A 23,893-nucleotide genomic window follows, 5' to 3' on the forward strand; every position below is an offset into this window, starting at 1 on the left:
GAAAATATTGCTTGGAAACATTCTTCAGAAACATGATAGCTGAAAATTTTGATGGAGCTACCACTCAATTACCCCAAAATGGAATATTCACTCCCCAAATGCAGAGCTGGGCTGTCTTCAGCATACAGTTTAGAGATGCAGATTAGCTTAGAACTTGTTCAGCAGTATCTGTGCACTGCAGTATCAGGCTTTCTTTTCTTTGACATACCCTTTAAATTACAGAGCAATTAAATTAATTTTTGGGGAAATGCAGATCATCTGTTATCTGTCTGCTATGGCTGCACACCCCAGATACCTGTAGTTAAAAAGTTGCTACGAAAGGTTCAGGGCTTCTTACATTATTTGACTGATTTTTTTTTTTTTTTTTTTTTTAATATAATGAGGTATTATCAATATGATACCAGAAAGGTTCCCTTGAAATATTATGACAAGATTTTACTCAATCTGTCACAGTTCACTATGACATCATCTACATTATAGTCTAAACAACTCAGGAAATTGCTCAATGGATTATTCATTGCTTGGTGACTGATTTCTTGGAAGGAAAGACTTAAAAATTTTGTACCTGAACAGTTGCTTAAGACTTAAAATAAAGCACCATATTACCAAGCATGACTTAATGCGAATTATTCAACCTTTCTGATACAATAGCATTTAGGAAGAACACCACCACAAAACCCCCAAACACTCACAACCTCTTTGGAAACAAAAGGGTCACACAAGACTGTTCAGAGCTGAGTGCTAGTCACCTGTTACAAAAAATGCACCTACATTTTTAAAAAGCTCACTGCTACAAATGACTTCTGACTGACTGCAAGGTGAGATTACAGGCGCAGTCTGTCTGTTGGGACAATTTTTGTTTGTAATGACTTCTAGTTACCTTTACCATGAGAGCATTAGAGTCACTGTTAATTACTAGAATACTCAGACCTAAGTATGATCCCTATCTTAGATGCGACAGCCACATTTACTAGAACAACTACACAAAGGGCATGATACGTAACCCACAAGTTGCTTCCCCAGCCTTCAGAGGTGACTCTCTCTCATGAATATCCCTTGCATATTGCAGAAGACAAAAGGCCACCGTGGCTTCAAAGGTCACCATGCAGAAAAAACCCCCGTCCTATGGCACCATATTCACATACAACTTAAAAGCATTCATCTGGAGTGCACTGAGCTTGATTCTGAAATCTTTAGCTAGACAAAACTTGCAGAGCTTTCACACAGATAAACACACAGAAAGATTGAGGGTGTGGCCGAGTATGCTTTCAGCAAGTCACCTGCATACCAGGCAGGGAGAGAGACTGTACATCTCATATTCTTTAGGTTCTACTACTTCAAGTAATTTTGTGTATTTGGGCACATGATTGCTAACACTTGTTTCTATTTCCAAAATACTTTGATGCAGTCTGCAAGGCTGTGAAACTGAATCTACAATTGATGTACTGAACAAATCAAACAGCAAAGTCTATCAACTTATCTACTGCATCTGATAACACATGTGGCGGAGGGTAAAAGTTGTTAATGACCACGCCAACGCCGAGTTTTGGGAATCACTATGTTAAAAAAAACCAAAAACCAAAACAATGGCATGGTACTAAAAGACTATTAACCTATAGGATTCACTGCAAAAACAATGTTACGTTTCAGAACAGTTAAAGTCTCCTTAATATTAGAATGTGTTAGTGAGCATGGCAAGAGTTATCTCCATTCTACACACAACTGAAAAAAAGAGCAAGGAATTTGCCTCTGATCAAACACAAGACTGGAAATTAAGTTTCAAAACTGGAAATTAGTTCCATAACAATTTTGCTGTTGAAATGCTTTAAAAAAATACAGCCAAGAGAACAAGCTATTTCTACCTCTCTGACGAAATGTCATCTCATACTTTTAGTACTTTGTGTATCAGTAAGTCAACATTTCCTGGGACCACCTGATCTTACAATGAAAAAGAAAGCTGATTTACTGTACATATTCACAAAAACTTTACTTTTCACATTCTGAAGTCAAGGGCAGAAAATCTTATCTGAAGACTCCACACAGACACTAGAAGTCAAAGTGCTGAGAAACATCTGAAAATACCATCAAAATCTAAAAAGACTAGCACATTTAAAATTAAACAGTGATTAAAAATATCACTTACACGCCACTTAGCACATTTATAGACTGTGTCCTCAGCCCATATCCAGTGTCTTTCAAATTGGAAATAATTCCTAACACACTAATATTGGCACCCTTTGATCCAAAGTCTTTTTCACTGTACATTATCATATGGGAGCTTGTGAAGTCCTGTTAAAACAAAGAGAAGCATCATAAGGAAAATGCAACATGACATCTCAGTGCACTCAGGAGATGTCTACTACATGTTCTTGGAACTTACGCCAACAATTGGTCGCAGTGACTGCAACTCTTCATTATAGCCACCCCAGTCTGTCCAATCCCGATACGCTCCTTCTTCCAGCAAGTACTGATGGCCTTCAAACCCAGGCTTCTCATACGCGACCCAACTAAACAACAACCACAACAGAGTCTGTGTGTGAAAATGGATAACTGCTGCTCCGTGTCATTATCAAACGGATACAGATTTGCAAATTTAACTCAGGCATATATCTAAACCCAAAAACTAGCAAAACAGAGAAAATAAACAGGCACGGACTTTGTCCACTGCAGTTTCCAGCCTATGAGGTTACTACTTCAGCTGAAGAAGAAATATTGCTGGTGTTTTCCCACACTTACACTCCTCCCAGTACTTTCAGAGATCCCACTGATTTAAGTTGAAGTCTTGTCTTCTCTTCTGATTCCTTGTCATCAAGCATAAAGACCTCCGATTCTATTTCCACATGTCTCCCTTCAAAGAAAGGCTTCTCATAAATGATTACCTGTACCAGAAATGAAGTAAAAGAAAAGTTGCAGAGAGCATGACAAATCCTGATGACTGTTTCTTTTGTGCACAGAGAATGAGAAGGCAAGATTACGAAACTTAGTGGGATCTTTCTATTCTCTTCAAGAGGTCTTAGAGAGGCAACATGAAGGTCTGAATGTTCATTACCTACTTGCATTATCCAGAGAGCTATTAATACTGTCATATATGTATGCTGTGGATGCATAAATTCGTCAGAAATTGCAGTTTCATGGTGTGGTCACATACAGTAGGACCAGGCACTAATACACCAGTAGTTGGTACATGGTCAAGATGCATTTATCTACCCATATGTTCATGTGCTATAAAATACCTTTGGACAATCAAATAAATAGTGGCTTTTACCTTTGGCTCTCCACTGAATTCGACTTTGCGACCACCCTGTTTGAAAAATAAAAGAAAGAAGAAAATAAGTTGTCTATACTTACTTAAATAATTTATAGGCAACTATAAGTCATCAGCTCTTCACAAAATGACAGAATTTAAGTGAAACCTTCCTTGAAAAACACAAGTGAAAATAATAAGGCAGATTAAAGGCAGAAATGGATGCAATCAAATGTTAAAAGTTCAAGAATTTAAACCCAACATTTTTAGTCTATAAAAGAGTTTAATTTTGTGAGTCTTGAAAAATCTAGCTACTTTAACACACTATTTCTAACACACAAACATAGGTCATGTAACTTCCAAGTAATAACAGTATTTTACCATTTTCAAGGGCCTCATCGACCTGATGTAGGCTTCCTTCTTCTCCCAGAATGCTAAGTTAGGATATTCACCAGGCTCCAACACTAAAGGGACTCCCTGGAAACCAGGTTCTTCATAAATTAGCCATCTAAAGAGAGGGATGTGGGGGGGATGGGGAGAAAAGCAAAAGATAAAACCCCCAGAACATTTCTGAACAGTAAAAGACAAGACTACATGCTTACTTTAGGAAAGACATTATTGTACCCTTAATAAAACGTTATCTCTTTATCATCAAAATTGCCAACTACAACCTGGTATACTGGCAACCTTCTGTGCCTGTGCAGGAACCACCAATAATGCATGTGCTTCATTTGAACAGGCTAAAAAATCCCCACATCAGTATAATGAACACAGTTAAGAATTTGCCTGTTATCTCTGAAGGCAACCCAATTTTTAGACTGAAATTTCAAGGTTACTCTGTATTATTTTTATAATAGCGTTAAAATATGCAGCATCAACTTTCAAGAACTTGAAAGACCTCTATTAACCTTGTGTTATTTAGTAATATGTAGAAAAACCTGACAATTTCTTAGCAATCCACTTCCTCATGGTTTGTATCTGCTAATAAATCTGCTTAGAAAGACATAACTTTCAAAGTTCCTGATGGGAACAGCAACAGTACTTGTAAAGCTTTTTCAATAAAAGCTTAGCCAGTAATCACTTACTGGAAACATACTGCTGATCTCTGGACGACATACATTGCCATCCTTATGCAATTAAATTTACTCATCTCTTAGCAGTGCAGCATGGGATAAAATACACACTAAATAGGAATACTTTATGCTGCCAACCCTTTAATCATGTAAGGATCATAATTTATAAATGTGGTGATACCAGAAAGATGTTAAAATAATCCATCATTCTATTGTGCTTAAAAAGCAGATTCCAAGCTGATGTAAACCAGCACAAGTTGGTACCAGTTTCATTGCAAACATACTGTTCCAAGAAACGAACAAGGAGTTTTAGTTTTATTGCTGCCTATAGTAAATGTTTGATATATTTTATATCCTGTAGTCGCACTGCTCAGTAAACCCTCAACTTACGACCAGTCACAAGTGGTGCTCACCAGGGCTTAGTACTGGGGCCAGTTCTGTTTAATAACTTTATCGATGATCTGGACAAGGGGATCAAGTGCACCCTCACTAAGTTTGCAGACAATACCGGGTTGGGTGGAAGTGTTGATCTGGTTGAGGGTAGGAAGGCTCTGCAGAGGGATATGGGCAAGCTGGATTGATTGGCTGAGGCCAGCTGCTTGAGGTTCAACAAGGCAAAGTGCTGGGTCCTGCACTTGGGTCACAACAACCCCATGAAATGCTACAGGCTTGGGAAAGAGTGGCTGGAAAGCTGCTTGGCAGAAAAGGACCTGAGGGTGTTGGTCAACAGACAGCTGAATATGAGTCAGCTTGTGCCCAGGCGGCCAAGAATGCCAGCGCCATCCTGGCCTGTATCAGAAATAGTGCGGCAGCAGGGCCAGGGCAGTGATCATCCCCCTGTATTCGGCACCGGTGAGGCCACACCGTGAACACTGTGTTCAGTTCCGGGCCCCTCACTACAAGAAAGACATTAAATTGCTGGAGCATGTCCAAAGAGCAACGAAGCTGGTGAAGGGCCTGGAGCACAAGTCCTCAGAGGAACGGCTGAGAGAGCTGGGGTTGTTTAGTCTGGAGAAAAGGAGGCTTGGGGGGACCTTATCACTCTCTGCAACTACCTGAAAGGAGGTTGTAGTGAGGTGGATGTCAGTCTCTTCTCCCAAGTAAGAAGCGATAGAACTAGAGGAAATGGCCTCAAGTTGTGCTAAGTGAGGTTTAGACTGGATAGTAGGAAAAATTTCTTCACTGAAAAGGTTGTCAAGCACTGGAACAGGCTGCCCAGGGCAGTGGTGGAGTCACCATCCCTGGAGGTATTTAAAAGTCATGTAGATGTGGTGCTTAGGGACATGGTTTAGTGGTGGACTTGGCAGTGCTGGCTTAACAGCTGGACTGGATGACCTTAAAGGTCTTTTCCAATCTACATGATTCTGATTCTAACTTCACTGCAAGAATTTAAACACATGAAGACCAAGGAGAGAGTACAGTCAGAAGATAAAGGTGCACTGACTCATTTTTGTTGGCAGCTTTTAGTAAACAACAATTAAGAATGAACACCGGGAAACTTTAAGAAGATACAACCACACCCACATGGCAAGGTGACTCAGAATCTGAGCCTCCTTCAACTGCCAGTATAGAGAACTATGCCATGCCTGTAAACTAATGGAAAGAAAAAACCCAGCAACACGCAAAGAAGCAGCAACAATTTACTGAATTTCTCTGGCAAACAACTGGCAGAAGTGACTTCCTTCTACAGTGGACCAGTGAACTGACATCCAAGAAGATGTCAGTTAGAGATTATTTTCAGCTGCCCGTTTTGCTCCAGCTGCAAATATTAGTCTGCCTTCCCTCAAAGGATCCAAATGCAACAGAGAGAAATTAAGACTGTAAGAGTTTACACAGATCTAGTGTATGAAACACCGTCACACTGGTGAAAAATAAGGACTGAAGGAATGTGGACAGGCTCTGCTTCCTTTCCAAAAATTTTGTGATTTCAGTATTCACAGAATGATTTTAAGTGTGGGACATAAATAAAGCAGAAAGGTAGATGAAGTCAATTTATGATCAACGTCCAAATAACATATCTTGGCAGACATATAATTTGAATTAAGCTTGCAGTTCAACAGAAATAACTTCCTGTCAGAGAACCAACTACTTGGAAATCTTAATTTTTTCCTATATATCAGAGTGCTTCATTTTTCACCAAATCAAGGTATAAAGATTTAATCAGATAAAATACCTTTTACCTATCAACTAAACACCCCATCTATCATGTAGTGTATTTGAATACATCTTTGCAGTGGTATTTAACACCTGTCTTTAGTTGGGCAGGTTTTATAGAATCATAGAACGGTTAGGATTGGAAAAGACCTTAAGATCGTCTAGTTTAAGATCTATCTATCATCATTATTGATAGATAAATAGACCATCTGCAGCAAGGGACCAAACACAACATGGCCAACAGGTAATAACCAAGGTCTGTACACCCTGTAAAGTGTTCTGCAGGACCATACACCGTTGGTTCCACTTTCACTTTTTCTGAAAGCAGTCTCCCTGTACCACTTTAAGGCATATTTTCGGTACTGATTTACATGTTTGTTTATTAAGTTACTAAAACTACCATTGGTACAGTGTCTGGATCTCATAACAGCTTGCTTAGTTCATGACATTCATTACACTCCTAATTCAGATGGCTAGATATTTGCAGGTGACATAACATACATGTCCATCATCAAAAAACACTGATTAAAATGCACTGTGAAATACAAGAATGCCTTCCAGAGTTTAAACATGACACTAAGTCTTATTTCGTAACACAAGGGCTTGAAAGTTTTCTTCTTTTAGTACACTGATTTTAAGTTTAGAGAAAAGCAAGTAGGAAACATAGTCTTATCATTAACAGTTCATTCATTCCCCCACTCTCACTTATGATAAGTTTTGCCTGAATGAAAAAGAGCAGGAGAGGCAAACTCGTTCCTTTGCTACAAATATACAAGGGTACATGTATATCTTCTACATGTGAGCAGAAGACAAACTGTATCTAACAAAACATTTTAAGAGGTCAGCCACTCCAAGGGTGAAGCAATACAATGATGTACTAATGCTACTGTCAACAAATACTACCAAAATACCGGACTAGAATAAATACAGCCTGCTTGCATGTCTGATGGATACGTATAATCAATGGTTTAAAACAAATTGCTTTCATAGCAGCACACGTTCATAGAAAACTACACACTTACGTGCCCCAGTGTACTTTGATAGAACAAGTCTTCTGAGTGGTGCCAAACACTCCTGTTTCTTCAGTGTCATCAAAAAAGGAAGTCACGATTCCTAACCCTTCAGGTTCTGTATACAAATCAATTCGGCAAACGCTGTAATCCTGAAAAAATGAAGATTGCCATAATCACTTACTCTGTGCTGCGAGTTCTGTAATTAATGTGGATAACTAAATCAGTTTTGAAACACCTGTTTATTTCAAATTGTTTCCCCCTTGTCAATTACTACTGCTATTAGATGCCTGTAATAAAGTATAACTAGGCCAGTTTGCCTGTCTCTGGACCAAGACAGTCAGTCAATCTCTAACCAGCATTTACATTGTTTACTTTCTGCCATCTAAGCAGGAATGCATTTTCTTTCATCAGTTAACATCTCCTCTAGCGAATTAAATCCTAAGATAACACCAAGCAAGCCATTCTTGAAGAGAACTACAATTTAAACAAGAATTGTAGTTACAAGCAATATATATTCCTTTTTCCCTTCCTAGTCAAATAACTTTATAGCTCTTGCTTGTTTTGGCAACCTGCAAAGGTAACAACTTAATGGTAGGTTAAAAGTGCATGTAGGAAGGCTGTTCCACCACGTATGAAACTCCCTGTTAAGTTTGTGCACACAGGGCTATATTTTTTTAAGTATCAAACTAGGTCTGGTATTTGACAGTAAAGTTCGTGTTGAGTATAACTTTGATTTATATTTAAAAAAAAAACCAAACAAAAACATAACCAAAAAAAAAAAAAAAAAAGCCACACATCTTTTGAAAATGTAAGTCTGTGGAATTACTGATGGTTTTCTGGGATATTTTTCCTGAGAGATTGACAGATTGACCAGGCAAAAAAAACATATGCTATACATACCATTTTGGAGGCTATTCTAACAAAAAAATTAAGTTATCTTCCTGCCCTCCTTCCAGGGGATGTTACTATAATGCCTACTGTGCAAAAGCCCCCACATTTATTTTGTGTATAAACAAGAAATTCCACATGAAAGATTGCTTTGTACATTTACAATCCATGCTACACTTGTGTCCTAATACGCCAATCACACTTTGTATAAAACATTACTGTACACTAAGATCTATATAAAATTTTCTTTACTTGTATTACTTGCCTTAACAACATGTTTTATTGAACCGATCACTGCAGGCTTTAGAGATTTGCCTTCATTTGGCTCTTCAGAAGCACCTATACCCCAAACATCTGGGAGTTCCAGCTCTCCTTCTTCCAGTGGAATAGAGGGGCCTTCAAAATTCGGCTTTTCATAGAGTATCCAGCTTAAAATAAAGTAAAAAAAATCTCACTTATAATGCTGCTTTATCAAGCGTGATTTTCAAAAGTCATGCTCCCATTTAATAAATCATTTCATAAGAACTATCACTTCCAGACCCTTCCTGCCACCCCAGTACAGTTCATTCGCTCAACACTGCTGATGTAAGCCATTTCCGATATCTGTGATACTTTTAAAAGCAATTATAAAAACAAAGATGCTTACTGCTGGCTTTGTAATTTCATTGAAAACGCCTCCACCTTTTTAAATTGATGATTTGGGGTGGCAAGACTATTGTCTACGAGTACCAGACTTTTGCATGAGATACTAATCAGAACCAATTTGTAGGTCAGAAAATGTTGAGTCTGCAGAGTGCTGCATCATATATAAACAGACAAGCTACCTGGACTCTGTGAACAGCAGCCTGGAGTTCGACAGGGGCTGGTACAGATGGGCCAAAGGATGATAGGACTGCTCAGAAGACAACCATAACTTTATTTTTAATGGCAAGTTTGAATATATAACTAGATAAAAACTATATCTGTCTGCAAATACAAAACCCTCCCATGCAGCTCTCAGTAGAAGTGGGGAAAGAAAAACTCAGCCCCCCCTAGTCCCTGGTGGAAAAGAAGACCTGGTTCACACAGATCAAAAGATTGTCATTACAGTTTTCTGAAGCTAAACAGCTATCAGTGTGCTTCCCAGTACCTCCTACTGCAGCTAGCCCTTGTTTCTGCAGCTTACTATCAGATCATTACTTTAGAGAACCTGTTATTTGACTGTATTATGACCTGGCCACAACTTAACTTGCCATACTAACCACACTAATAATAGCTCTTCTGTAAATGCTACTAAGAAAGTAGGAGATGAACTTGTTCTGAGTTACTCTTAGGCAAGATATACTCTTAAGCACCACCTTATATCTTTGGACATGGAATTAATCTTCTGCACCCAAACCCTTGTCACATGTGGCTTTAAAACCCTTTTCTAGCCTTTTAGCCCAATTCAAATACTACAGAAGAACCCATAACAAGGACAGGAGTCAAAAGGCAGCATAGCTGGACAGAATCTGTCATTTTACCCCATGCCTATGCCTGGTGAAATGCTGCGTCCCTCCAGATGGTAACACTCCCTCTATTTGTCAGCAAAAATAAGTTTACCAGACCAGAACTTCCTCTTGCAGAGGTACAGTGCCACATTTCTTGCTCACAGATGTCTATGTTACATTGCCATTTGCAAGGCAGACTTACTGTGAATTACATACTGGTTCTGTTTCGGAAGATTTTTGGATAGACCAATGAGAAAGAGTAAAAATTAATCACTTACCATCCTCTGATGACTTTAACTAAAATTGTTGGTGACAGAACCCAAGAACTGCAATCCAGAACATCATGGAAAACTTCAATGCCATTTTTCTGATAGTCTGATTCACAATCTGATTCACAGTATATCACCAGCTGTGTTAAACACAAAACAGAACAACCAAACACCAACAACACAGAATTCTAGCTTGCTATGCTTTAAATATAGAGAGGAACAGTAAAGATAGTAAAATTAATCTTACCTTACCAGGTCTGGGATTGATTTTACTTCGTCCATTTCTTGAAAGTGCCTAACAGACAGTGGGAAGAGAAAGTCACCAAAAAAAACCCAAACCCAGACAAAAAAAACACCACCAACAAAAAAACCGCAAACACAAAAGAAACAAAACCCCCAAATAAACAAAAAAAGCAAACATAAAATTTATTCAATAAAGATGTTCAGCTATTAAAGAAAAAAAAAGCTAGTAAAACAAAGTAAAAATTAGTCTGAATAGTAAAAAGCTGGTAACACTTCAACTACACTTACTGCTTCAATTCCCTCTTCCTCTTCTGAAGAACAATATCTTGTCATAACTGAATGAATTTACACACTTTTTTTTTTTTTTTTAAACTCTGAATTGTCTTCTGACTGAAGCCAACTAACCTCAGACTTGAATACTTCTAAATCCTTCTGATCGGCTTCCTATATATTCCGGGAGTTTCATACCAAAAGACTACTTAAAAAACTGGCATTGGTAAAGTGCAAACTCTACAATGATGAAGATATTAATAGGATTTTAAATATCTGTTAACCATAAATCATAAAATAATTTTGAAGGAATATATGAAAGGACTGAGGAGGCATGATGGCATATATGTGCATGAACTATTTAGCATGATCGATTTTGTGCTGAACACCTTCTAACAAGATAGGTTTCTTCAAAAAGCGTGAAACTCCGTGCAGTAAGAGATAGACTAAAAATGCCAAGAAGAAACAGAACACATTGAGGTATACAAAATCTAAAACAATGTTGAAGTCAGTGGTAAATTATATGATATAGAATATGTGGGAAAGTTGTGGTTGCATCACGTCATCTTAAAACAAATAAAGCAAGCATTGCAATTATGTGTTTGGTTTCCTAGCAAGGACAGGAGTGCTCATTCCAGGACAGGGTCCCACTCTTCCAGGACTACTCTTCCAAACAACAAAACCTAAACAGAACCTGCCCCCTAAATAGATTGCAGCCTAAGATAACCAGCAACACATGCAAGGAACTAAGGAAAATGTATTAGTCAGCACACAGGGCAGGCAGTGGTCTCAGAACAGAGTTCCTAACCACCATAAGATTTTTGTAGGCATCATCAAGACACGTTGAAGCATGACTGGTTTTTCAGCCTGTGCTTCAATTCCAGTTAGAACTTGCTCTGTGTTTTAGAGAATGCCAAAGTCATTGTTTTGGGCTGCTCTTCACATTACCATTAACCTCTGCATCATTTTCTTAGTCAGTATAAGATGCACACTAAGTACACATCATACAAACATTTTTCGTTCGTGTCTAACTTGAGCAAGACAATTCAGAGTCAGCAACAGTGCTGTAGAAATCTTGGAACCCTTCGGGTTCTCTTAAGAGCAGTACATACCCCCTTGCCATATTAGGCCTCTACACGCTACAGGACATTTGAAACCCACTCAAGAACAACAGTTTTAAGTAGCAACAACAACAACAAAATCAGTATTAGTCATTTAGCTTTAAACTCAGGTTTTGAAATCCAAGCAGAACCAGCCAGAGTAAGAAAGCCTTTTTAGCTGGCAGCATAAGTCCACTGCAAATAACCCCCCTAATTTTCATCCCACACTAATTAAATAACTTCCCATGAGAGAAAAATCTACATCCTCAAAATTGCAAGCTACCATGGAGGATGTCCTTCTGCAAGGTGAAGAAGCAAGGAGCTATTTCTACTACTCCCCACTCCTTTCAGTAGAACTGTAACAGAAGATAACCATTAACTTTGGAAAAGCATTTCCCAAATTGCTTATATTCTGCTTCAATTCCGCAGGTCTCACTAATGTGGCTATTAAAGCTTGGAGAACACATTTCTTCCCACGGTTCTTAATCTTCTGATTATAGTTTTCCTCTCAGGTAACAGTAAGGGATTACATCAACAGAAATAGCAGATATAAAGAATAGCTGGTTCATCATTTTGTTGACAGAAATCACAAAGTTCTCCCACATTAAGGTAAAGTTGCCTCAAAGGGAAGACATAGGTCTGTCTTCATTCACGATGGATAGATGCTCGTAATCAGACAAAAGGACAGCGCTTCACTGTAACAGCACTTTGAATAATTACTGTTATCCAGTTCTTAAAGTATTCTTGAAGAATTCATATTTTCTATCAAGAGCATGGGAATACTGGGAACAAAAAAGAGGGATTATAAAAAAAAGTTTGCCCTGTTACTCATCTAACAGTGCAATGGTTGAATGTCTTGGTGGAAGAGGAGAGAGATTACTGTCAACAGAAGAAGCAGCCACAAGTTTTCTCAAGTTCACAGAAAGCATTCTACTAATTTACAATCAAAAAAAAAAAAGTTAGCATTACGTTTGTTTCAAAATAATACAAAATCAAGTATGAGGACTTGAATGACTTTAAATTCATATTTGTGAAGAGTCTCAAAATAAGGGCACCATGAAGAAACAAGTTAATAGATGCCATCTCCTTTTCATCTGTAGCTAACATCAGATGAAACTGATTCACTTCTATGTATTCATAACCTACATAACTCCCTAAGAGGGGAAACAAAACTAAACAATGTATGCACATCATCTATAGAAAATACAAAAACTGGCTAACTTTCCAGGCAGATTTTAAATAACATAGTACTTACATCCACATCTAATAAGCCAGAGGGGACATTTGATTCATATCTGCTTGTCCCTAACCAGCTGGAAAAACTTTTCTCAGGGTTCCCATAGTTGGGTATTTGTAAACTTAGTTCTTTTTTCGCACTATCTGCTTGCATGTACTTCTCCAGAAAGCTTGGAAACTTCAAATCTGAAAGAGACTGAATTGCAAAAATCAAAATTAACAGTCATTCAGCAGGTAGACAAAATTTTACATGGTTGCATTTCATTACCTTTATTACCTCAGATTTTTGAGGCATGCCGAATGGCCCAGAAGCATCCTGTTGTAAAGGAGGCAGCCCTGAGGAGTCAGTTGTAGAAGCTGCTGCGATGTTGTTTACTGAGGAGACAGAAGTATTAAGAAACTTTTCTTTAGATGTAGAAGACAACAAGCTTGAGAAGAGGGAGCTTTTTTCAAGCCGGGATCTCTTAACTTCACCATCTGTACCGTCAATGCTCTCTTTTCCATTTATTTCAGGAGTAAAGGCAGGTTCCTCTCTATTACATGACTGCAGGGCTTTGAATACAATACTTTGCTCTGTTGATGCACGCTTGGGCCTGACTCTGGCTATTGTTTCCAGGCTGTGCATTTTAATTTGTTGGGCTGGTAACAGATCCTGTCCTTTTTCCCTCCTCAGTCCCAAACCAAAAGTAAATACACTAGGATCAAATACTTTCTCTAAGTTGTCTTCATGAATGGGAGGCATTGCAAAGTGGGGTGCTGGGGACTTAGGAAGCTTTGATCTCTTCTTTTTCTGGGGTAAACAAACCGAGCTGTCCAAGTTTTTTATTGTTTCAGCAAACTTCTGCATGTCAGATGGGGAATCAAAAGTGGCATCATCTTCAGCAGATCCATTACAGGTTTTGTCTGGGCTCTTTTGTGTATTGATGTTGTTCTCTGATATCACTATACCATCTTGACTACTGTCATCATACTGCAGTTCTGCAAAGCTCAAATCTCCTGGCTTTGCCTTTTTATCTTCATTTTCCATCTTCTTAAATTCTGATCTAGAAACCTGATGAGATGGTGATAAAGGTGATAAAATCTCTGTGTTTGGCAGCATCTTTTCTTCATTTCTGTGGAATTCTGAGCTTGTGCTGTTTCTTTGGTAGGAAGTATCTTGAGCATTTTCACTTTTACTGGGCAAGTGCAAAGGCAGTTTAAAACATGAACTTTCTTTTTTAGCTGTGGTCAATTCTGGGTCAGGTTGCTTTAGAGAGACACTACTAGCATCTGTTTTACTGCTCTGGTTAAAAAGAGATATTGCAGCTTTTACTTTGAGTTCTGTTGTCTTTCCAATATCCTCGTAAGAGGCAGAGCCTTCTTCATTTTTGCCTTTTAATTCTGCAGCGTTCTCTTTCTCTGTTGTGCCATTCTCAAACAACTTCTGGCGACTGCTTTGCTTACTTAACGTTTTATCAGGCTGTTCGCTTTCCTTAGGTTGTTTTCCAAATTTCAGCTTTGCTCTGCCAACAAATGTGCTTGGTACAGTACTATTTTTTGAAGGAGGAATGTCAACAGGCCTCTGGCTCTGGTTAGCACATTTATTTTCAAATAAGGAAATTTTGTTGGCAATGTTGCTGTTAGTTTTATTAACTGGTTTTTCGAGAGCATCCTGCTCACTTTCTAAACTGTCTTGATTCATAGGTGCTTTAAAATTCAGCTCTATATTCTTCGGTTTGGCTGGACTACAGGAGGCAAAGTGATACAGAGTTACAACTTTAATTTATCTTGAAAAGATTTGTAACGATTTTCAGAACAATAAAATGTAGCATTAGAATGACTTTTTCCATAGCCATATTCAGTCTAAATGTTGGTATCTCGAAAGGAGATAACAAAAAAAGGAGCAACTATACAAACAACAAAAAAATTAGACAATAAGAATACATTCAAACATGTGCGTAGTTCTTTAATGCTCAGTAAAACAAAAAACACAGCAGCCTACAGCATCTGCAATTGAGGCTGAGAACTTAAATGCTTATGACTGACAGACATTAAAATTTAATAGTGAATAGGCAGAATAAATTATACGTATGCAATTCCCTACAGAGTTTAGGAAACAAATCCCAATTCATTAAGGTGATAATGAGTTGGTTAACATTTTAATATACCTCTTCAACAAGTTTTGAAGACATCTGCCCAGATTCTTTGCAGCCCTTCCACTACAAAAGCAACCGTAAACTGCGTGAAAGACCTCTTCTGGCCTCATTAGTGCTCATGGAAAAGGGAACTGACCCCAATCACTGCATCACCACTCGGCTAAGCAAACACCACACGTGAAGACTCTCCCATTTCCTTCAGGTAAAGTCAGCTAATAATTTAAATTGTGTAAACTAACCCTGCTAATTTTACAAGAACTGAATTAGGAAATGCTTGCAGAAATTTCTCCATCAGAGTGGACAGAGAAGTATGCAAGTACATAGCACATAGTACTCATGTACTATAGCAGAAGGCTGATGACATGCAGCTGTGGGTTTTAAGCCTCCTTCCTCTGAATACCTACATCCAGGAACAAATCATTTGTCCATGTCACTTGCTACTGCAGGAACAGCATCAACAGCTGTGACAATGTAAGGCATGTGTCTTCAAAATGTATCAGTCAGATATAAGCAGTGTCAAGGAGCTCACCATCACCTCCAAGGCAGACCTGTCCCCCAAAGAGGAAGCTGGGGCACTCAGTGGTGGAGGAACAGGTAGAAACTGCACTACAGGAAAACTGACAATGATGAGAGAGAGAAGAAACCAGCTTGCAACAACAATCTCCGGGGTCCCAAATGCTCTATCAATCAATGGACAATTCTGGTATTTAAGTGCTTTCTTCTTTTTTACCTATACGAACTGTGTTCACTGAGCTCACTCTCAGGCAGCTCTTTAGCCCAAGAAAGACACATGAGGTACAAGTGAGTTAATATCAACAACCCAAAACCTGAGATCACTCCTGTCTCCTCTTCTTCAAGAGATACATTCCAAGTAAGAAAATAAACTCTATTAAAGCAAGACTCTCTATTATACAAGCTTCTTGGGAAAAGCATGAGGAACAAACTTACTGAAGTAACAGAAGGAACCCCAAATCAGCTGCCTAAGAATCTATACAGAAAGCAACTGTTAAAAAAATCTCTTTTCAGAGAATTCCCGACAGCGCTGACGGTAACTACCAGCCTGCTCATGTCAGTTCAGAACTGGAAGGAACTGAACTGTTCTTTTGAAGAACATGTGATCAATAAGAAAGAAATATTACACTTAAAAATGACTGGCCATATTTCACATAGGTGCTAATAAAACACACTTGGAAAAATTAAGTCTGGAAAGGGAAAAAAAATATTACTGAAAGGGGGAAAGCAGATGGGGAACTATCACAGCATAAAATTGCATAAAATTAAATATATTCAGACACTACTTTCCATTTGTAGTACAACTGTTTTTCATAAGCTTTTCAAAGCTAAATTACTCTATGATTCTTCTTTTTGGAAAAATGAATATAAGTTGCGAGTGACCTCTAAAGGTCAGCTAGTCCAACTTCCTGCTCAAAATAGCGACAGCTTCAAAGTTAGATCAAGTTGATGAAGGCTTTGTTTGACCAAGTTTTGAGTATTTCGAAGGGTTGAGATTTCACAGCCTTCACTAGGGAAGCACTGCAGCAGGTCAGCCACTGTCACTGTGAATTATTTTTGCCTTATATCCTACTGAAATTTCACTGTTGCAACTTGCATCCATGGCCTTTGTCCCTTCACTGCACACCTCAGTGATTAATCTGGCTCTGCCTTCTCTATAATATCTCTATAAGTAGCAAGAGATGATTGAGGTCTACACATGTCCTTCTCCCAGTTAAACAAATCAAGATGCTTCAGCTTCTCCTCATACATAGTACGGTCCCGTGCCATCACCTTCTTAATGGCTCACCACTGGACTCATTCCAACTTGTGAACATTTCTTCTGGACCAGGAGAAGAGGAAGAACGGGTACAACCCAATATAATGCCACACATGCAGCCTCATGAGCACCAAATATCTTCTCCTTTGACCTGCCAGCTATGCTCCTGCCAATGTAGCCCAGTACAGGCTTAGCGTTCATCTGCTACAAAGCTGCACTACTAACACATGCTGAATTTGCAGTTCACCAGGACCCTCTACCTGTATTTTCAAGAGGTATCACTAATGGCTTAATTATCTTAACAGACTCATCTCCATACTATCGCTTTGTCAGTCCATCACTTGCACTACTACATGCATTTCAACTTAACACCACTGTATCATCCTAACAAAGTCTGCCTCTCCCTGTATGCCTTGACACAAGCAAGTTTAATGGTTAACACTGATGGTTATCAGCCACACCTAAAACCTGTTTTAAATTAACAGCTAACACCTCAAAGATATAGTTTCAAGCTTTGCAAATTTAGGCAAAATCAGCCACTTCAGCATTTTGCACTTTAAATTCTGCAGAATTTCTGCACAGCAGCAGCAGCAAAACAGCTAGACCAAAGCGAAATAGAAAGCTCAGCCCTGGAGCTCCATTCGCTACAGCTGGCCTCCTCTAACTGATCTTTCCATTACACCTTTTTCCACATTATGAAATACTGATTTTAAACACAGCCAAAAGACATTCCTTATTGCAAGAACTGAGTTTCTAAACTTGCTTAAAAGGAGGAGATATTATTTGAGTATCCTTTTAAGCCTCCAGTCTAGTATGAGGGAAAAGCATTGGAAGATGGATTCACTTAACAGTGCAAACAGCTTCTTACAAACAGCCCTGTGTGGCCGATTCCTACTACCTGGTGCTGATCTGCAATGCCAGGAACAAGCAGGCACAAGAGAAAAACTAATGTCCTTTTCTTCAGCTACACCTTGCAGCTAACCTGTGGAAGCAAGCACTTAAACCTCTCCCACAGAGTCATAAATGGAAGGTGAGTCACATACTTGAAGCATACTGTCCAAACGATCATGTCAAGCATGTAACTGATGCCAAGAAACACTGATGCCAAAACATCAGATTGAGATGAGCAAAGAAAAACAGCACGTTAACAGAACAGAATAATTCAGCAAGTGGGCATAAACTACAAAACCATGTCTGCACATCAAATATGACAACTGAAGCCAAGTTTTCCGCTAAGCACATCAAAGTAGCTACTGCCTGAGGTTTTATTTGCTGATTAAGATGTACCATCAACCTCAGTTTAATCTCAAACCTGATAGATTTCCCTTTCAAAAGCTAGAAGCAAAGTATCCTGTGACTTCCAAGTTGCCCAGTATACAGACATAAAAGGAGAAAATGCTATCATTACTTACAGGGAACCAGCAGAGCAGACTTATTTTAAAATTGTTTCTAAAGAAACTTGATTCCCAGAATCAGTACAATGTCATTAGTAAGAGACATTATGCATTTTCATGTGAAAAATACTTTGATTACATGAAATCCATTTTACAGGAGGCAAACATGCCTGTGAGTAAACTGGTATTTTTCAACCTGAAAGGGATTCATGTGAAGTATCTAACAGTAACTTTTTAACCTTTTAAAATGGAAAAGTTATCTGTTCTCTAGTTCAAAGCAACAATGAGAACAAAAACACACCTTCTAGGAATGGCACCATCTTTTCCTTTCCCGTTTTACAGCAGCTTAATCTACATTCAGGTTTATAGTTCATGTGTTCTCATGACTGACTATAAAGTATACCAGGTAGTCTGACCGTACCGATTTGTCTGGCTAAAGAAACTAGTACTGTGCAACAACAGCTATGAGATGCATCAGGAACCTTGCATGTAACACAGCAATCCCTACCCAGGGCTAAAGTTCCAAAAGCAGCAGTCAAGGCCAAGACACAAAGTGCAGCACACCCCACAGAATCAGGTGAAATAGAACAAGCTCTTTATTTATTAAAATAAAAGACAAGTATCCTTTCTGACAGTTTTACTGTATGAGTACAGCAGAAGATAAGTCACTGTACAGTAGGCCAAGGAGATACCCAGAAAAAAGAAATCCAGCTAGGCAAGCATTTATAACTTCATCATCACTAACGACAGTGACACAAAGAGAAAAATATGAAAGCTACCTTTCCTTTGAAGTTGTGAAGATACAAAACCTCAGAGTTTAAGGTTTGTGATCTATACTGCCAGATGGCAAAGCATCACCACGTACAAAAATACCACAATTTAACTTTCAGTACTAAGTGTTTTTAATTCAGTTATGAATGAACAAATCAGATGAACAATATTACAAGTCACGCAAATTAAATTGTTCTCTATGCTTCTCAGATGTGGGAAGCATAATTGGAAACATATGTGTTTCTTAAGCCATAATGTTAAACCTTCATATCTCTCTAACACAACACTTGTACCTGAGGGGGATTTACAAGATTCAGTGTACTCTGACACCTATAAATGAACATACCAGAATGAGGAAAGCAATAGAAAATTGCAGGTAGCCATGAAAATCAAACAACAGTAATGACGAATGTAAAATGATTCACTGTAGAAGAGAACGTCATAGAACCCAGGAAATCAATCACTGGATTCATACTTGTGATTACAGTGAAAGCTACAAATACATCCAACAAAGCATTGATTGCCTCTGTTTGACAGATGACAACTTCCTTGAGAGTAAAACCAAATCCCAAAAACTAATATATGTGTAATTCTGCACATGTCTGGTGTCATTAACATGCATAAAAATTCACGATTCATCCTGCACATACTTATGAAAGCAACTATAACTATTCAAATTTCTGGAGTGTGATTTATCACATCATTTGAAGGATGAAGTTCTACATTGCATCCTACATTTCTTCATAAAATAATACCTGAACTTACGTTTCAAAGCACAACTTAAACACATTTCTTATTCAAAGATTTTCATATACCAAATCTTCAGCCACATCCTCAGTTGTTTACAGATAACAAGACTACGTTCAGGTCAATGACAGCCAAATTAATACGAGCAACAACGGGGGCACTGATGATGATGACAAAGCAGCTTTTATGTATATTATATTATTCCATATAATGGAATTGGCAAAGAAATTCCCTATCCATAAAAAAAAAAACCACAGGAAAAATATTTTTCTAACACCCGTGAACTACAGTGCTTGTTAACTATGATACATTTAAGAAAAAAGGCAGTTCATTATTGAAAATAATCTAGATAGGTAACAGACACAGTAGCTAGTGTTCCTATAGAATCCTAAACACAGATACAGGCAAAATTACAGCTATTAATTGCAACTAGTTTATGTTACTTACAGGCTAATCTTTGTCGTGACTGTTCTGGAAGCATCCAAACTCTTCAGCTTCGAGCTGTCTAAATCAGAATTTGTCTGTCTCTCAGCTGACATACACAGGTCTCCATTTTTAATCCCATCAGTATGCAAGAAAGCTCTTCCATCCGAACCACTACCATGTTTTACTGCCTTGGTCTCATTTCTGCCTTCAGCAAACACCAAGGCAGTGTCTTCTGTCTTAGCAGCCAAGGAAACTCTGGGAGACTCCAAGCCATCTTCCCCAAAAGCCACAGATATAGTTCCCTTTTCCAAAGTTCTTTTTGTCACTGGGTTACTCTCTGGTGATGCTAACGGTTGTCTTTTTGAGGAATAATCTTTTACCTGACCCTTCAAACCAGTAGGTGAAATGGGGACAGCATCTGGCTGATTCTTTTTGTATGATCTTCTCCTTGCAGGGGTTGTGTTTGAGATCTGCTGCTTGCCTTTGTCAGCTTCAGTTTTAGATGTCCCTTTGTGAGCAGATCCAACCTTTAGATCCTGATTATTACTTGGAGAAGAGGAATTCCTTTCAGGAGTCTGTTGAGGAGACTTCACTTTTCTTTCCGAGTTTATTATCTTATCTGAGAACACCTCAGAAGGGACATCATCATCAAAACCAGATTCTTCTCTTGCAGTAATCTCAGCCTGGTTTCTCTCTCCATTTGGAATGTCACTGGATGTCTGAGATTTTCTCCTTTTTCCAGATCTTTTATGAACAGATTTTTTATCCATTGCGTCCAAGTCACTAAAATTTTCTTCTGATGTAACAGTCACAGGTTCATTAAAGAGTTCTTCTGTTTTTCTAAGGTAGATATCAACTGTTAGCACTCTAGCAGAGTATGTGTGTTCACTCGCTGCAGATTCCAACACGTATGGCAAATCCCTTGGTTTCGCATGCCCAGACTCCTCAGCCACCTGCGTGTTCACAAGCTGCTTGTGGCTTAAGACACTCTTCTCTAAGTCTTCATTAGACAAATTTCTCAAGCTTTTTATGAAATCTGGAGTCGTAGAATTATTTATATTGCTGGTGGATTCTTTCTCCAGCCCCAGGGTTTCCACATTGAGGCTACTCTCAAAGAAAGAGTTTTTTATGGTTTCACTGCTGCTGCTCCAATCTGCTGACCACTCACTGTCCGAAGAGACTCCCCTACTACTCCATTCTGAAATGGTATCACGGTACAGCGTTCCTGCTTCCCCACCAAAATGATATTCCTGTGTCTCAGAAACAGCACTTACGTCTCCCAGTTGCTTCTGTACTTGAGGAGCTTCGTGTCCTTCCTTTGTGTGCCTACAGTATATCGGCTGTAGTCTGTGAGGAGAAGCTGACCTCTCCCCTTTTCGATGCGAAGTGTATTCTAGTGAACTTTTGACATGTTTCCTTCTCCCTGTACCAAACAAATTTCCAAGTCTTTCCAAAACTGGCTTCTTTTTATTCTCTTCTCTGGAAGAATCTGGAAGCTGTGAGGTGGACTATAACACAAACAAACAAACACTTGGTTAATGTCAAAATTGTTTCTATAATATGTTTGTTCATATTAGCACCACCTAGGATTCAAAAGGACACAGTGAAAGGGAACAAAACAGCTTACTGAACAATAGTAGCTCTCAAAAAGAACAAGAAAAAACCCTCAAAAACAATTAAAATCCCCAAATCCTTCTGTATGTTTTTGCCTGTGTTCATTTACAAGTATGCTCATCTTGCCTTACAACATCAGCATTATATGTCTCAAATCCAAAACTTTTGCACAATGAGTTAACGTCACACAGAATAATAGAGGAAAGCAATCTGGTGTCTGCAAGATTTGGGACAAACTGGTCAAAATTTTCCTTCCTAAAACAAGACTGGGGAGTTTAGCTTTCCTCTCCATACTGGCTGAGTTAGTTTTGACACTCATACTGGCAAAGAATAGTTTCAAAAGCATACATTATATAACTATTCATATACTTCTCATTACCAAAGTCCAGTAAATACTTGGCTTGCGTTTTGGGTTAGAAAACCCAGAAATATAAAAGCCACTGCATCATTCAATGAGCATTACTGGGTCAAATACTGCCCTGAATTACTCTTGGGGAAGTTTTCCCTCACAACTTCTAATTAACATGGTAAACAGGAAACACGCAACAGCACTGCCGAGTACATATGCATATTTGCATTTTAATATATTAGCACTTTTTACATGCCGGTACGATGAATACTTGTTTTGAGACGTCTATTTCAAAACACCACGAAGTATTTCCTACTTCGGCGGACCGGACCTCCCGAGGGGAGCAGGGCTGTCCCGGCAGCACAGAGTTTTAAGCTTGGGGGTTTTTGCTGGAGACGCCGCGACCGCCTGCCAGCGTCCAAGCGCCTCCACTGCCTGGAGCGCCCGCACCCTCCGCGCAGCCCCGCGGCCGCCCTCGCCCCTCCGCAGGGCCGGCACAGTGACCCCCGTCGCTGCCTCCTTCCCCCGGGGACGGCTACGGAGCACCAGCCCGGCACAACCTCACCTCCCCGCCCCGTGAGGGTAAAGTCCCCCAAGGCCGCCGCCGTTTCTCCCCCGTCCCAGAACGGGATGAGCGTGAGGAAGGAGCCGCGGCAGACTTTATCCGCCCGGCTCCGCAGGTGCAGGTGCCGGCACTTCCCCGCCCCGCCAGCGGCCCCAACACTCACCGCCCGGTGCGTCTCACCGACCCGTGCGCGGAGCTACCCCTCACGCCGCTACTCGCACGGCTGCCCAGGCGCCAGCTGTCTGGGCGCTCCGCCTCGGCCCGCCCCCCCGCAGCGCGCCTCGGCCCGGCCCGCCCTGAGCCATCGCCCCGGCCGCAGGCAGCGGCTCTACCTGGCTGGGCCGCCTCGCTCGGCCACGGAGGGTGGGGCGGCGGCGTCGCACCGGTCCCCTGCGAGGGTGAAGGCCGAGGGGCAGCGGGAAGCGCGGGAAAGCGGGCGCTCTCGGCCACGGGCGAGGCCTCCGAAGGGGTGGCGGAGCGCGAGTGGGCGCCGCGCCCCGTACGTGCCCCGGCAGCCAGCGCTGCGGCGGCTTCCTCGTTATTGAGGGCAAAACGCCGCCCCGGGCAAAACCGACAAACTTCTGATGTTGAGGGAACAGCGCCAAGAGTGGAAGGCAGGCAGTCCGCGCCGCCCGGCTGCCGTGAGGGCTGCCCGGCCTCAACCAGCTCCCGCATCAGGGAGCTAGCGCTCCCCTCCGACGGGGCGAGGGGACGGGGCGGTGCGGCCCCGGGATACACGCTTGCCTCCGGCTACTGGGGTACACAGGGGCGCCGGGGTTGAGTGTGGGCCAGCGGCGGCCCGGCTTCCCCCCGGTCCCGGTCGCGCGGAGCTGCCGAGCCCCAGCAAAAGCCCGGGAGGAGGAGGCGTGGGGCTCCGCAGCAAGTCCCGCGGCGGGACGTGCCCGGGTAGGCATGTTGGGGCCGGCACCGCCCGGCGGCTGGGCCCGTGTGGGAGATCTCGGTTCAGAGCCCTGCGGGCAGATGAACCCGCATTTTCCACTTCGCCACCGCGGGCCAGCGAGCGCGGCTGCCTGTCGTCTGCGCCAGCCGCCTCGGCCTGCCCCCGGGGTCCCGGCTGCAAGGGGCCGGGGCGGCTCCCCCTCTGCCAGTCCTCCGTCCTCGGCCGGGGCGGCGTGAGAATGACTCCGTGGCCTAATGGTGC

General features: G+C 40.7%; 1 protein-coding gene across 1 annotated transcript in view; it reads right to left on the reverse strand.

The window, feature by feature from the left end:
- The window catches only part of CRYBG1 (crystallin beta-gamma domain containing 1), a 44,787-nt gene extending 23,081 nt beyond the window's left edge, over window positions 1-21,706 (reverse strand). Inside the window, exons 1-12 of the mRNA XM_030489820.1 lie at window positions 20,225-21,706; window positions 13,237-14,683; window positions 12,979-13,155; window positions 10,358-10,405; window positions 10,120-10,250; window positions 8,638-8,800; window positions 7,494-7,633; window positions 3,626-3,752; window positions 3,266-3,301; window positions 2,737-2,879; window positions 2,381-2,507; window positions 2,144-2,289 (exon numbers count right to left, since the gene is read on the reverse strand). Of these exons, the coding sequence (XP_030345680.1) occupies window positions 2,144-2,289; window positions 2,381-2,507; window positions 2,737-2,879; window positions 3,266-3,301; window positions 3,626-3,752; window positions 7,494-7,633; window positions 8,638-8,800; window positions 10,120-10,250; window positions 10,358-10,405; window positions 12,979-13,155; window positions 13,237-14,683; window positions 20,225-20,973 (3,434 nt within the window). The 5' untranslated portion in view covers window positions 20,974-21,706. The remainder of the gene's footprint in view (window positions 1-2,143; window positions 2,290-2,380; window positions 2,508-2,736; window positions 2,880-3,265; window positions 3,302-3,625; window positions 3,753-7,493; window positions 7,634-8,637; window positions 8,801-10,119; window positions 10,251-10,357; window positions 10,406-12,978; window positions 13,156-13,236; window positions 14,684-20,224) is intronic.
- Between the last annotated feature and the right edge of the window lie 2,187 nt (window positions 21,707-23,893).

Source organism: Strigops habroptila, chromosome 6 (assembly GCF_004027225.2).
Source record: "Strigops habroptila isolate Jane chromosome 6, bStrHab1.2.pri, whole genome shotgun sequence".
Taxonomy (NCBI): domain Eukaryota; kingdom Metazoa; phylum Chordata; class Aves; order Psittaciformes; family Psittacidae; genus Strigops; species Strigops habroptila.